Source organism: Rhinopithecus bieti, unplaced genomic scaffold, assembly GCF_001698545.2.
Source record: "Rhinopithecus bieti isolate Rb0 unplaced genomic scaffold, ASM169854v2 scaffold_22165, whole genome shotgun sequence".
Classification (NCBI taxonomy): domain Eukaryota; kingdom Metazoa; phylum Chordata; class Mammalia; order Primates; family Cercopithecidae; genus Rhinopithecus; species Rhinopithecus bieti.
The window spans coordinates 2,216,475-2,230,103 of NW_016810977.1; the positions used below are offsets into that span (position 1 = coordinate 2,216,475).

The 13,629-nt window shown below is 43.2% G+C and overlaps 1 protein-coding gene across 2 annotated transcripts in view; it reads right to left on the minus strand.

Moving 5' to 3' along the window:
* Nucleotides 1-13,629, minus strand: part of ANKH (ANKH inorganic pyrophosphate transport regulator) — a 164,324-nt gene that overhangs the window by 58,387 nt on the left and 92,308 nt on the right. For both annotated transcript variants that reach the window (XM_017893309.1, XM_017893308.1), the window contains exon 2: nucleotides 3,592-3,808. In XM_017893309.1, the coding sequence (XP_017748798.1) occupies nucleotides 3,592-3,808 (217 nt within the window). The remainder of the gene's footprint in view (nucleotides 1-3,591; nucleotides 3,809-13,629) is intronic.

Sequence of the window (13,629 nt, forward strand, 5' to 3'; positions counted from 1 at the left end):
GTGGCCGGATCTCAACTCACTGCAAGCTTCGCCTCCTGGGTTTACGCCATTCTCCCGCCTCAGCCTCCCGAGTAGCTGGGACTACAGGCGCCCGCCACCTCGCCCGGCTAGTTTTTTGTATTTTTTAGTACAGACGGGGTTTCACCGTGTTAGTCAGGATGGTCTCGACCTCCTGACCTCGTGATCCGCCCGTCTCGGCCTCCCAAAGTGCTGGGATTACAGGCTTGAGCCACTGCGCCCAGCCGGAAAAATAATTCCTTAACTACAGTAAATCTAATGAAAAGGACCTACTAAAAGGTTCTTTCCTTCTTTCCTTTATTGGGGCAAACCCAATGAATGAGGGATGACACTACAAAAGCTTTTAGTGCTCTTTGACCTGAGCCTATTTCAATCATCCTACTGTGACCCATTAACTGATGCACAGAGGGGACACCGCGTTAGTGAAAGTGAGAAGACACATCTGCAACTGATTTTTCAGAGCTGGTAATGTCCACACTGAAAATCCCTTGTAAGTGAAGAAGATCCTCCAGGGATTGGTAAATTGTTAGTAAACAGTGAAAAGTACGAAGTGTTGAGGTTCCTCCAGACTGGGGAGAAAAAGTCTAACATAGAGAACATCACGTTGGGATGATTTTAGATGACTGTAGCAAAATATTCATTATAGCGGGCAGGGCAAATTCTTGACTCCGTTCTGTAACAAAGATAAAGAAAAATTAGACAGTGTTGTGCTGGCTGGGTGTGGTGGTTCATGCTTGTAATCCCAGCACTTTGGAGGGCTCAGGTAGGCAGATCGCTTGAACTCAGGAATTCAAGACCAGCCTGGGCAACATGGCAAAACCCCATCTCTACAAAAAAAAAAAAAAAAAATTAGCCAGATGTGGTGGCGTGCAACTGTAGTCCCAGCTACTTAAAGAGGCTGAGGTGGGAGAATTGATCAAGCCCAGGAGGTCAAGGTTGTGGTGAGTTGTGATCGCACCACTGCACTCCTGGCTGGGCAGCAGAGCAAGACTCTGTCTCAAAAACAAACAAAGAAACAAACAAACTGAAGAAAGTGCTGAAATGCACCTCATCCTTCAGAGGCGGTTAGAAATAACTCAATTCATGAGGCCTGTCCCAACCCCAAAAGAAAATTTCTTCCTGCTCTGTGCTCTCACATGTCAAAAATAAATGCCTTTGAAAAATCAGAAGAATTTGCTAAAAGGAAATACATTCATTAAGGTGATGGGAAACTAGCACTTAAAGAAATGTTGAAGCCAATTCAACTACTTTTGCTTGGACAAAAGACTAGAAAGAAATCAGTTTAAACCTCGATGCATCTCATTTATATTCCCACTCTGAATTCAGCATGATGAATTTATAATACAAGGCTTCCTGTACTTACTGTAGGCCCCACCCAGGAGCTGTACATGTAGGGAATATATGCTCATTTCAATATCAGCCTAAGCAAATATAATTGGAAGACTGCTTGAAATCATACAATGGCTTTTCAAGTCAAATATACTGGGAGTATTTCCTTTCCTGTTTTATCTACGTCAGTGTTCCCCTGTCACACACATAGTTATCCAGGAGCTGATTGCTGAAGTAGAAATATAAGTAGCTGTTTTCAGGATTACTAGGAAGTGAAAATGGGAGCAAGCGTCAAATATACGTGGTGCATAGAGACTGCCATTGGAAGGGCAACGTTCAATGACGTAGGAAAGCGGTGGGAAGAATGGCTAGGGGGTGGAGAGACAGCAACATCCCATCATGGAGCTTGTGGCCATGATTACGGGAAAGAAAACGGGCAGGATCTGGATATAGAAAAGCTTACAGGATTACTAAAAACAGAAGGAGGCAGAAAGGTGAGCAAAGATGCCCGACGTAGCAGATGGCAGAGGCAGGAGAGTGGCTAAAGACTTAGGCAGAAAACAGTAAGGAGGCCAACACTCTAGAAAAGGGTACGTCATTAAAATCTGATTTTCAAATGTTCCGAAGAAATTCATATGTGCTTTCATAGCAACTGTAGAAAACATTTGTTTGGTGGATGGAAAAATGCTGTGATTGCAAAAGTATAAAAACAAATAATGACTATTAAATATATATGAGATATAGAAAACCATTAAAATTTTGTAATTATATTTTAAAATTGAAAACTAAAATGACACTGATTTTATTTCAATGACCATCTTTTCTTCCTGACAACTGCAATAACATGGGATGCTTAGCTTTTCTCTTCCAGAATTACTGACAACTGATAACTAGCTGTTTAGTCCCAAAGTCTCATTCAACCACGGCTAAATAGGGAATGTTGGATTATTTATAAGTCCAAGTAAAAAAAGAGCTAGCAGCAAAGGGAACTCATTTGCTCATTTAAGGAAGCCCCTTATTTTACAAAATATATGGCTTTTTTTTTTTTTCAAATACTATACATGTACTCTTTGAAAACGGCTCACATCAAATGTAGCAGAAATTTACTTCAAATACAGGTACCCGTGCAAACACTCAGTCCACGGTCAGCATTCAGGGCATAAACTGAGGAAATCAGAGGCAGCTCCTCTTTACTCCATGCCCTGAAGCTCTGAGCACAAATTAAAGGATCAATATCAACGCTTTGGCTGAATGTCTGGTCCATCAGCAGGCACACTCTCTTCCACACTGTTCTTAGCACAAAATTTTATGCCACATTAAAAAGGAAAACCACAAAGGTCTTTCCTTATTTACATTCAGATTTGCAGTTATGTGAGTAAGCATTAGCTGCCATGCAAACACATTGCAAATGGTCTGGGTTAATCTTTTGGTTCCTTTATTCACCACTGACAGCCATGCATTTTATACAATCAGCAACAATTTTAAGGTACACAATGGGTTTATGAGGTGTCATTCACAGTGTTTTATGTAACTGGCTTCAATAGAGGTACCACTCAATTTTTATGCCAGGTAAGCAAAGCTGCTTTAAAGCCACGACATTCAGAAATCATGCCCTTAAGGCTTTATTCCCACCAAGAAAGCAGCAGCAGCAGAAGTCCAGCCCTGAAGGAGAGCTGCTTTTCCAGGGTCTTGGTTAAACTGGAGGCCAGTCATTGTATGTATGATACAGCTTTCCTGTTGTTTCATGGAAAGAATGCTATGACGAAAGTATTTAGTCTTGTCTTTGAATAAAATGGAGTAAGATCCTAGAACAAATTAATTTAATAAATAGAACAATCTGACATTTGTTCTCACTGCTAATAAGCATTAATTCTAAATAACAGTCATTCTATTTTTATTCTTAAGATTCAATGACCCAGTACAGTGATGCACACATATCTCTAATTAAAGCACCTGCTATTTTATTGGCCTTACCAAATGTTATTCCTAGGTGTAATCGCCCACTAATGAAATCACTCCCTTTTACTTTGGGAATCAGAGACACAAAAACTACAGCTCCCCAGAAAAAACACATTATTGTCTTAAGCTAGGAGCACAAGCACTTTCCTTCTATTCCCTGAAAATTTCATAAGAAATGTGATAATTAGTGAAGAAACCACTTATCTCAATAAATATATTTAAATCAACGAAAAGGAATAAGAAATTGCCAAAGCTAGATTCGTCAGTGGCAGTCGGCGGCCTCACCTATCAGTGTGTGAAAGACGGCAGCGATGGCCCCCGCCACGACCATACACAGGACGGCTTTGGTTCTGTCTCGCTTGCTGTTCACAAACACCAGGCCCACATTTTTGAAGTCACTCATAGGACCCGTGAAGAACTTCATGAGGGAGTACGCCAGCCCGTAGCTGGCCAGCATCTCAACTGCATCCTCCTTGACAGCAGCAATGCCCCGGTTCAAGGCCTGGGAAGGGGGAAAAAAACCCACAAGTATTAGAAATGTCGTCTCTTCTCTGGGGAATCATACCTCTAAGATGAAACTTAGCAGATCACGTTTCTATAGAAACACGAAGAACTTATAGGGTACATCTCATGTAATTGGATAAAGGTGATTGGTTTTCATTTTCATCTACATCAGCTTCAGTTTGAGTTTCTTTTTGTGAAGGAGATACCTGTCCACTGCCGTTAAAATAATAGCGAAACACCAACAAATATTTTATGCTAATATTGAAAAATAATTCTAAGAAGCTTTGGTAAAAGTTGATTTTTTTAAAAAAACTAAAATGTTAAATTTTGTTTGCAGGCTGAATCGACATAATGGCAACAGACACTCTGGAAGTGAGTCTAACGGTTTATATCAAGGGGATGGGTTCTTTTTTCTTTAAAGAAGGGGTGTATGTGTGTGTTCATGTGTGCACATGTAATCTTTTTTTTTTTTTTTTTTTTTTGGAGACGGAGTCTTGCTCTCTCGCCCAGGCTGGAGTACAGTGGCCGGATCTCAGCTCACTGCAAGCTCCGCCTCCCGGGTTCACGCTATTCTCCTGCCTCAGCCTACGTTATGTATTCTTCATAGCAGAGTTCTATGCTACGAAAAAAGTACTGAAGGAATGTATTATATTCTTCATGAATGCATGTTGTTTACCTGATTCCTGCATTTTGACCTGAAATACATTCCTGAGCTCTGTGCAGACACATGTGAAAAGAACACCTTTAGACTAAAAAACACATGTTTTTGGATAATGGTTATACAGGAAGATGCGGTCGTAAAATACCCTGACTACTTTAGACATCCTCCAAGACAGACCCTCTTAGGCACTGCAGGCCTTGTTGGGATGGTACTTCCAAACTAACTTTCCCACCCCGGAGACAAATCAGTAACAGCAGACCAGTGGGAATGGATGTCCAGGTAGAGACAGCTTTCTGACTAAAATGCCTCTAGAACACTGCCTCTGTCATGAGGAACAGGCAACTAAGCAGAAGAGTGGGCTTTCTGTATAGTTATATATTTGTAAAAAATAGACTGTTTTTAAGGCAGTTTTAGGTTCATAGTAAAATTGAGCAGAAAGTACAGAGCATTCCCATATATCCTTTGCCCCCCACAAACACGGAGCCTCCCCTGCTATCAACATCCCACACCAGAGTGGTACATGTCTTACAATCAATGAATCTACGCTGATACATCATTATTACTCAAAGACCAGACAGTAGTCCCCTCTTATCCTTAGGGGATACATTCTAAGACCCCCAGTGAATGCCTGAAACTATGGAAAGTACCCATGTTTTTTCCTATATATACATACCTATGAGAAAGTTTAATTTATAAATTAGGCACAGTAAGAGATTAACAACAATAATCAACAGATTATAACCATATACTATAATAAAAGTTATAGGAATGTGATCTTTCTCTCAAAATACCTTACTGTACTCCTTGTGATGAGGAAGAGAGGAAGCAAGATGGTGAGAGACTTCATTACACTACTCGGAATGGCGTGCAATCTAAAACTATGAATTGTTTATTTCTGGAACTTTCCATTTAATATTTCTGAACCTTGGTCAACCACGGATAATTGTAACCGTGGATAGTAAAACTGTGGATAGGGGTGACTAGTGTAATGTAGTTTACATTGGGGCTCACTCTTGGTATATTGTACATTCTGTGGATTCTGACAAATGCAGAATGACATATATCCACAACATATTTTTAAGAAAAAAGATATGCTAAAGTCTTGGCCTGCCATTTGTCACTCATCCAATAGAGACACGATCACATTCACAGAATTCACACTCAGTCTCTGCTATGTAAACTGAAAGAAGAAGAAAGAAATTCACTTTTCCTATTTCTATTAATCAAGACAGCTGTTGATAATTTTCCCTACAAATACATGGTTATAGCCATAGTCTGAGAGCTACCTTGCTATACTGGGTAAAGCTAATCTCAACAATACCAAAGGAGCCAATGGCTGCTTGAAAGAGGAAAGACTGAATACAACAAAAGATTCAAGAACTAATCTTCAAACATATAGGAGAATCATACTACATTATAACAAAACAAAGTAAACTCAATCCACCATTATGTTTCACTGAATCTGATACTATAGACTGTAAGCGTATGGCAGACACATCTGATAGCAATAACTTCAGCATACCCTGAGAATGACCCTGCATGGTAGATGCACCTGATAAGAATAATAACTTAAACATATCCTGAGAATGCTGATGCACCTGATCTACGTAAACTGCATGCTTTTTACAAATGGTAGCAGCTCTCCTGTCGGGCCTGCCACCACTGGACTTCCCTGTATGTAAGTCCCCTTGGTAAACAGGGTTTAGGTCTCAATCACTGGCTCTGGGTCTCTTCTTTGGCCTCTTGAACGTGGTGTCATCCCTACTGAAGTCAATATGGGTCTGACACAACAGTAAGGTACATTATTAGTTATATGCCACTAAGAAAGAAAAAAATGTTCCAGCCGGGCGCGGTGATTCACGTCTGTAATCCCAGCACTTCTAGAGGCCGAAGTGGGCAGATCCCTTGAGGTCAGGAGTTCAAGACAAGCCTGGCCAACATGGTGAAACCCCGTCTCTACTAAAAATACAAAAATTAGCTGGGCGTGGTGGCGCGAGCCTGTAATGCCAGCTACTCTGGAGACTGAAGCAGAAGAATCAGTTGAATCTGGGAGGTGGAGGTTGCGACGAACTGAGATCGTGTCACTGCACTCCAAAAAAAGAAAAAAGACAAAATATTCCCAATTGTAATCGGATGTCATTGATTATAAAATGTATCCAGATTTCCAAGTTGCTAAAATATGGAGGTGGAAGGAGTGTGCCTCAGAATCTATGAAAGGAGGTATTTCATTTTACTCTTCATTTACTTTATTCCTTAGTTTCAAGGGGTGATGTAGTTTGTGGGCCCTACATGTAATCCAGTGTCAGCAGACTTTGGCAGAAGCGCTGGCAGAGCTACTCGGCAAAACTCGAGGGCTTCACATTCTGTGCCTTTGTTTCATTCCTTTACCAGGAGACACAGCTGACTGGTAGAATGAAAACTTAAGGGTTGACATTCTCTGCAAAGCACTGTTAGGAAAAAATGCATTTATAGGAAAATACCAATGTGAAAATACAATTAAAAAAAAATCTAGAATAAAAATGTATGCTAGCCGTAGGAACTCATTATCATTTTTCTCACTCAGTTGGTATTATATAAGCTAGCTTCTGATAATTGTTTCCAATTTTATCTCTAATTGTTTTCCTTTTTTCCACTAATAACGGTGAAAACTTCCATAAGAACCTTCTAGGCCGGGCGCGGTGGCTCAAGCCTGTAATCCCAGCACTTTGGGAGGCCGAGACGGGCGGATCACGAGGTCAGGAGATCGAGACCATCCTGGCTAACACAGTGAAACCCCGTCTCTACTAAAAAAATACAAAACTAGCCGGGCGAGGTGGCGGGCGCCTGTAGTCCCAGCTACTCGGGAGGCTGAGGCAGGAGAATGGCGCAAACCCGGGAGGCGGAGCTTGCAGTGAGCTGAGATCCGGCCACTGCACTCCAGTCCCGGCGACAGAGCGAGACTCCGCCTCAAAAAAAAAAAAAAAAAAAAAAAAAAAAAAGAACCTTCTTAGCCTCTGCAGAGCACACCTGCCGTGATGCCTTTCTTAGAAACAAATTTTCCCTGATGGAATACATTAACATCCTAAAACAAAATAAAAACCAAAAACCTCCTTTATATCAAGTGCCTGTGTTTAATAAACATCTCTAGTCTACGGGCTCCTCCTGTCTATGTGCAAAACTTACCACTTGACAATCTACCAAATTAACTCCCTTTGGCCTTCTGCAGGGGACACTGTTGGTGTCTCACCCAGATCCCCTATCTTTACCTGGCAGGGCACCCATCCCCAGATGCTGGGAGCTGGCCACTAATGGCTCACAGCTGTCTTCTTGTCAGGGCGAAGTACTCCTAGCCACTTTGCCTCAGTGAAACTCATCTGACGCGTCCACCATAGATCCAATCAGCACGCAGCCACTGGCTGATCTTATACACTTGGGTGATAAGATCAGTGTCCTGCCTCCAAGCAGGACCACTGTGGTACAATTCATGCTCCAGAGTTCTCCCTGGGATCAGCGTGAAGCCAGTCTCCAGTGGGGACCACATCGTCGCTTCACTTTTCCCCACCGCCTACCCTGCTTCCTCCCATACACACAGGTTTTGCTTCTAGAGAACTCCATTTAGGACAGCTTCTAATCACCTATTTGTCAGACGTCAAGAATAGTGTATGGTTTGTTTTCTTTCCTATCCTTCCCCAAATCTAGGATTGTGAATTGTTTACTTGTTTTTATTGCTCGAATGTGTTAAATCTTGGATGATATCTATTATTTAGCAAAATTTTAAAAGCATCTCATAGGGCACCTAAAAAATGGAGGACTAGACATTTTATGTGTCTTCTTGGCAAAGCATTCTTTATTTTATTTTTTTGCTAAAAACACACCAGCCTGGGCTGAGGCATCCACTGAAATGCTTTCTATTTCCACCAACAGTTCCCAAACTTGAGTCCTCAAGCCAGTGCTGAGGCAGTTGGGAAGAGAGAGGGCCCAGGTAATGATAGCTCTGTCAGTGAGACGAAGTGAGTAAGTTTCATTTAGCCTGACAATTACGGTAATTTGAGGAAAGAGCACAGGGTTTAAAGCCATGCAGGCTTGAGTTGGAATCTGCTTCTATCACTTAACCGCTGAGTGGCCTTGGCTAAAGTACTTATTCTCCCTAAAATAACCCAACTGATTTGAGAAGCAAGGTAGGTAGTGCGCAGGGCATGAAGCAGTGGCTGGCTGACAGGCGCTTGAAAGCAAGGATTTTTGCCGCTTTTGTTTACTGCTGTTCACCTACCACCTTGTTGCCAAGGCGACATTGTAAACACTCCATTATTTGTTGAATGAACGAATGAAATGGCTATTTTCTACGGAGAACTTAAGAGTACATATTAATTGTATGAACTAATTTTTAAAGAAACACTTCTTAAAATCACATTTTAATTGCAAGATATTATTGCTTGTAAGAGATGCCATTGATTTCATGTTTTTAATGACTGTATTAAATATACACATTATTTGAAAATCATCCTGATTTCAAGAAACATTCAAAAGCATGAAAAAAGCTGCAGAATTGAGGACATGAGCTACATTTATATTACTAGCACTTTGCTATCCCCATCTGGAGCAAATGTTTCCCCCAGTGTGTTCACTGCTTAGTTCCATGTTTTCTTTTGATACCAGAAACATTGTTATGCAGTCTGTCAATCATTTTATGGAGTTTTTTTCTATGCTTTTGGATTTGCCATTCTTCCCCCGCCATAGATAGGATAATTTTGTTCTAATTTACAGCTTCATTTGCACACTTTTTAATCTTCCTGAAACTTATGAAGTGAGTTATGGATTAAAACTAATTGCCTCCAACTAGTTTATTACTTCAAAAACACTTATTGAATAAAGCACCTGTGGCCCATTTATTTGTGGTGATTTCTTCCCATTCATTAAGGTTTTTTGTTTTGTTTTGTTTTTTCTCCTTGAGACAGAGGTGTGCTCTGTCGCCCAGGCTTGGAGTACAGTGGTGTGATCTTGGCTCACTGCAATCTCCACCTCCCAGGCTCAAGCAAATCTCCTGCCTCAGCCTCCCGAGTAACTAGGATTACAGAAGCCCGCCACAATGCCTGGCTAATCATTAAGTTATTATACATCCTTCAGTTACCTACAGTTTCCTTTATCTGTCTGTTTGCTCACCCTGTTTTTCATCGTCACATGTTCACTTCCTAACGTTGTATCACAACTTTGTTATTTATTTTCTTGCCTGACTGCCCTACCTGAATGTAAGCTCCAGGAAGCAGAGACCTTCGTTTCACTGCTACATCTGCAGACCTACAACCTGGGGGCAGGGGGCATCTCAAGATAGATGATCAATAAATATTTGGAAGAATGAAATAAAATGTACACAAATAGAATAAACATTTACTGTGATATGTACTGAAGACAAAAAAGTACATAGGTGCCCCTTATTCACAGAAAGTATGTTTTAAGACCCCAAATGGATGCCTGAAACCTTGGATGGTACCCAACTCTATATATACTATGTTTTTTCCTACACATACACACACCTGTGATAAAGTCCCTTTTTTTTTTTTTTTTTTGAGATGGGGCCTTTCTCTGTCACCCAAGCTGTAGTACTGTGGCAAAATCACAGCTCACCCTGCTGCCTCAACCTTCTGAGCTCAAGTGATCCTCCTGCCTCAGTCTCCCGAGCAGCTGGCACTACAGGTGTGCACCATCACACTCGGCTAATTTTTTATTTTTATTTAATTTTTTTTTATAGAGTTGGGGTCTTGCTGTGTGGCCCAGGCTGGTTTTGGCTGAACTCCTGGGCTCAAGTGATCCTTCTGCCTCTGCCTCCCAAAGCATGACAAAGTCTAATTTATAAATTAGGCACAGTAAGAGTAACAACAACAATAATAAAATAGGACAATTATAACAATACACTGTAATAAAAGTTATGTCAATGTGGTCTATCTCTCAAAATACTGCACAATTTTCAGACTGTGGTTGACTGCAGGTAGCTGAACCTGCAGATGTGAACCCATGGATAAGGGGGCCTGCTATATGCCAATGGCTGGACATTTTTTGCAGGAGCTCATTTAGGTAGACAAGGCAACCCCTCTAAATAGGTGATGTTTGAGCTGGGACCCAAAGACCAAGAGTGAGCCAGGTGCATAAAGAGGTGGAGGCAGGTTCAGGCCTGCAGGAGGGCTTAGTATGTTTAAGGAACAGAAGGGAGGCCAGTAAGAGAAATAGAGAGGGGTAGAAGGTGGATCTGGAAAAGCAGGCAATGGTGAGATCATTCTAGGTGGCGGTGAAGAACATGTATATTACTGCAAGAGCAGTAGGAAGCCATTAAAGGTCTGGGCAGAGGCGGGACAGGGGCTGCCACTGGCCTTGGTGATAGAAGTGGGTTGGAGAGGGATGTGAGACACAGAGGCCAAGGGCCCCACGGTGACCCAGGCCAGACAAGGTGCGGCTTGGGCGAGGGTGAGTAGTGGAGAGGGAGAGTGGCCTGACTGGAGAGCTCGTGGGAGGGAAAGCAAATGGGTGTGGCAGGAACTACACTTGGCTTGGGTCCTGATGCCTGCCTGGCTCATGCTTCCCACGTTTCTTCCCAGGGAGCAGAGTGTGGGCAGGGGGCCGCCCCCCGCATCCTCCCAGGCATGAGAAAGAGGCAGAACTTGATGATGACTGTGGAGCTTTCTGGCTTGAGTCACTCATCAAGTGCTGCAGCAATTCTCTGGGTTGAGGAATTGAGAGAGGGAAGGTTTGAGAGGAAAAAGCAAGAGCTCCACTGGCAGCCTCATAATGGATTTGAGATTCTAAAGAGCGAAGTTGTGTGAGAGACTCAGCTCTGTGAGTCTGGAGTCCGGAGGGTCTGTCTGGGCTGTGGATATATATTTGGAGGTCATCGGCCTACAGATAGAAATTAAAGCCAGGGGACTGAACAAGATCATGTAGAAAGAACTGAGATAGGAAAAAAGAGTCCATGTTTCAGCCCCCCAGCGCACTAGGAGTAAATCTAAACATACGAAGGATGTGGGGAGCCTTCTAGGTCATGCCGGTGTTGTGAGTGTGCTGTAGTTCAGTCAGTTAGATAGGAAGTGTTCTTCGGTTAATGTCAATCCCAAATACTGCTGCATCTGTAGCCAACACCAGGAAGAAGTTGCTGTGTCTGGTAAAGAGGAATAGCTATGGTCATGAAATTCAGCTAAAAAAGTGTCTAGGATGTCTCCAGCATGTATTAGGCCTTGAGGCAGATGGCCAAGACATTCACCAGGGCAGAGGTTCGCTGTTTAAAGGCGAGTCTCTAAACATTCATGGGGCTTCCAAAGTAAAGACACTTTAGATTAGAGCCAGATTTAACAGCACTCCAACAATTGTAAATATGAAGCTGCCCTTTAATCACAACCTGGGTCTGGCCCCAGGTGCACGACATAAGGCATTTCAGATCAGTCTTCTTTACACAATGGGTACTTAGCAACATGGAATGGCTGACTTAAAAACATATCTGGGGTCGGGGCAGTGGCTCACGCCTATAATCCCAGCACTTTGGGAGGCTGAGGCGGGTGGATCACCTGAAGTCAGGAGTTTGGGACCCGCCTGCCAAACATGGCAAAACCCTGTCTCTACTAAAAGTACAAAAAACGTTAGCCGGGCATGGTGGCGGGAGCCTGTAATCCTAGCTACTCTGGAGGCTGAGGCAGGAAAATTGCTTGAACTCGGGAGGAGGAGGTTGCAGTGAGCTGAGATTGCGCCACTGCACTCCAGCCTGGGCAGCAAGAGCAAAACTCCATCTCAAAAACAAAAACAAACAAACAAAAAAACCCAAACATATCTGGGTCCAGAAAGCACTGAGTGGGTCATGCAAGGCTTTGTATCTCCCAGTATCTACCAGGTTCACTGTGTTCTGTTGCCTGATTTTTTTTTTCCACAGTAAGTTAACAAAACCACAGGATATTAAAAAGTAAAAAATATAACCTCCACGGAAATGTTTACCAAATCCCACAGATATGAACTGATCTCCCTGGTATGAGCTGTCTAGATCATTAAATCCTAAAAGAGATGCCAACATTGTAAACTTCAGATCTAGAGACCGGAAATATCTTTATACTGCAGTCTGAGATTCCTCAGGACAGGAGGCCCAATTCACCCCCGATCCTGCCAGTCATTTTATGCTCATGCTAGCAACAAGCATTCCTTGCCAAGTGGGAAGGAGTGCTGTGCCCCTGGGGCATGGGTTCAGGTGGTAACCCATCCTCCCTGAGAGGTCTGGTGTACAAACTGCTCAGCTCATCTCCTGTCTGGGAAACCTGCGAAGCACTGATGTGTAGACAGGTTATCTTTTGGGGTTCAATACATAAGTTGGGCCCATGAGCCCACCCCGGCCACAGTAACAGAGTGGTCACCTAGTCTGATTCCTCTGGGCCTTTGGAGGAGAATGTTCCTTTCCATGCTTCCTGCAGGTTCCATCGTGGTTATAAGGCCCTGGGCAAAAGCCCTGCAGTCCTGCTCCAGTGAACAGCACGTCCCTGCCTCTGCCACTTGTGTCACCTCCACCTGAGATGGCACTACGTGGGCCTTTGACTGCTGCTGTCCACCCAGCAGCCGAAATTCCTGGCAACCCCAGAGCTGGGCAACAGGAGGGTGAGGGCACCTGTAGCACCCGGCCAGGGGTCCTCCAGATCCTCGCAGTCCTAGAGGTAGGTGTGCATTCTTGCTGTCCACACCATTCCAGCCGATGCATCTCTACTCTCCTGTAAACTCCCTGCTTTTTTGAGATTCATACCCCTAGCCATATTCCTCTCTCATCTTAGAGTTCCAAATGGAGAAGTCAATCCCTTCTGGTCCCTTAGATTTTCACTGGGGACCCTGCCACTTGGCTCAGAGTCTCCTCTGCATCTCAACTCTGCAGGGAAGGCAATTCAGTATCCATCTGGTCAACCCACCCAACGCCCTCTGAGTTCTTTGACTTCATGCATGCCAGTGTCCTTCTCTACTCTGCTTCAAGCACCCACTCTTGTGGCCACACCTTTGCCTTCATCATCCAGAGTTGCTCCACTTGTCAAATTTCAGTTAAAATCTCCGGCTGCAATTTCTGCCCTTTCAGCTCTCTCTGTTTCTCCCACTCCCTCAATTCTAAACTTCATTAAGCTTGGCACTCTCTTGACTCCCCACTTTCCCTCTCATTGCTCCTCCTGTCTTCCCTT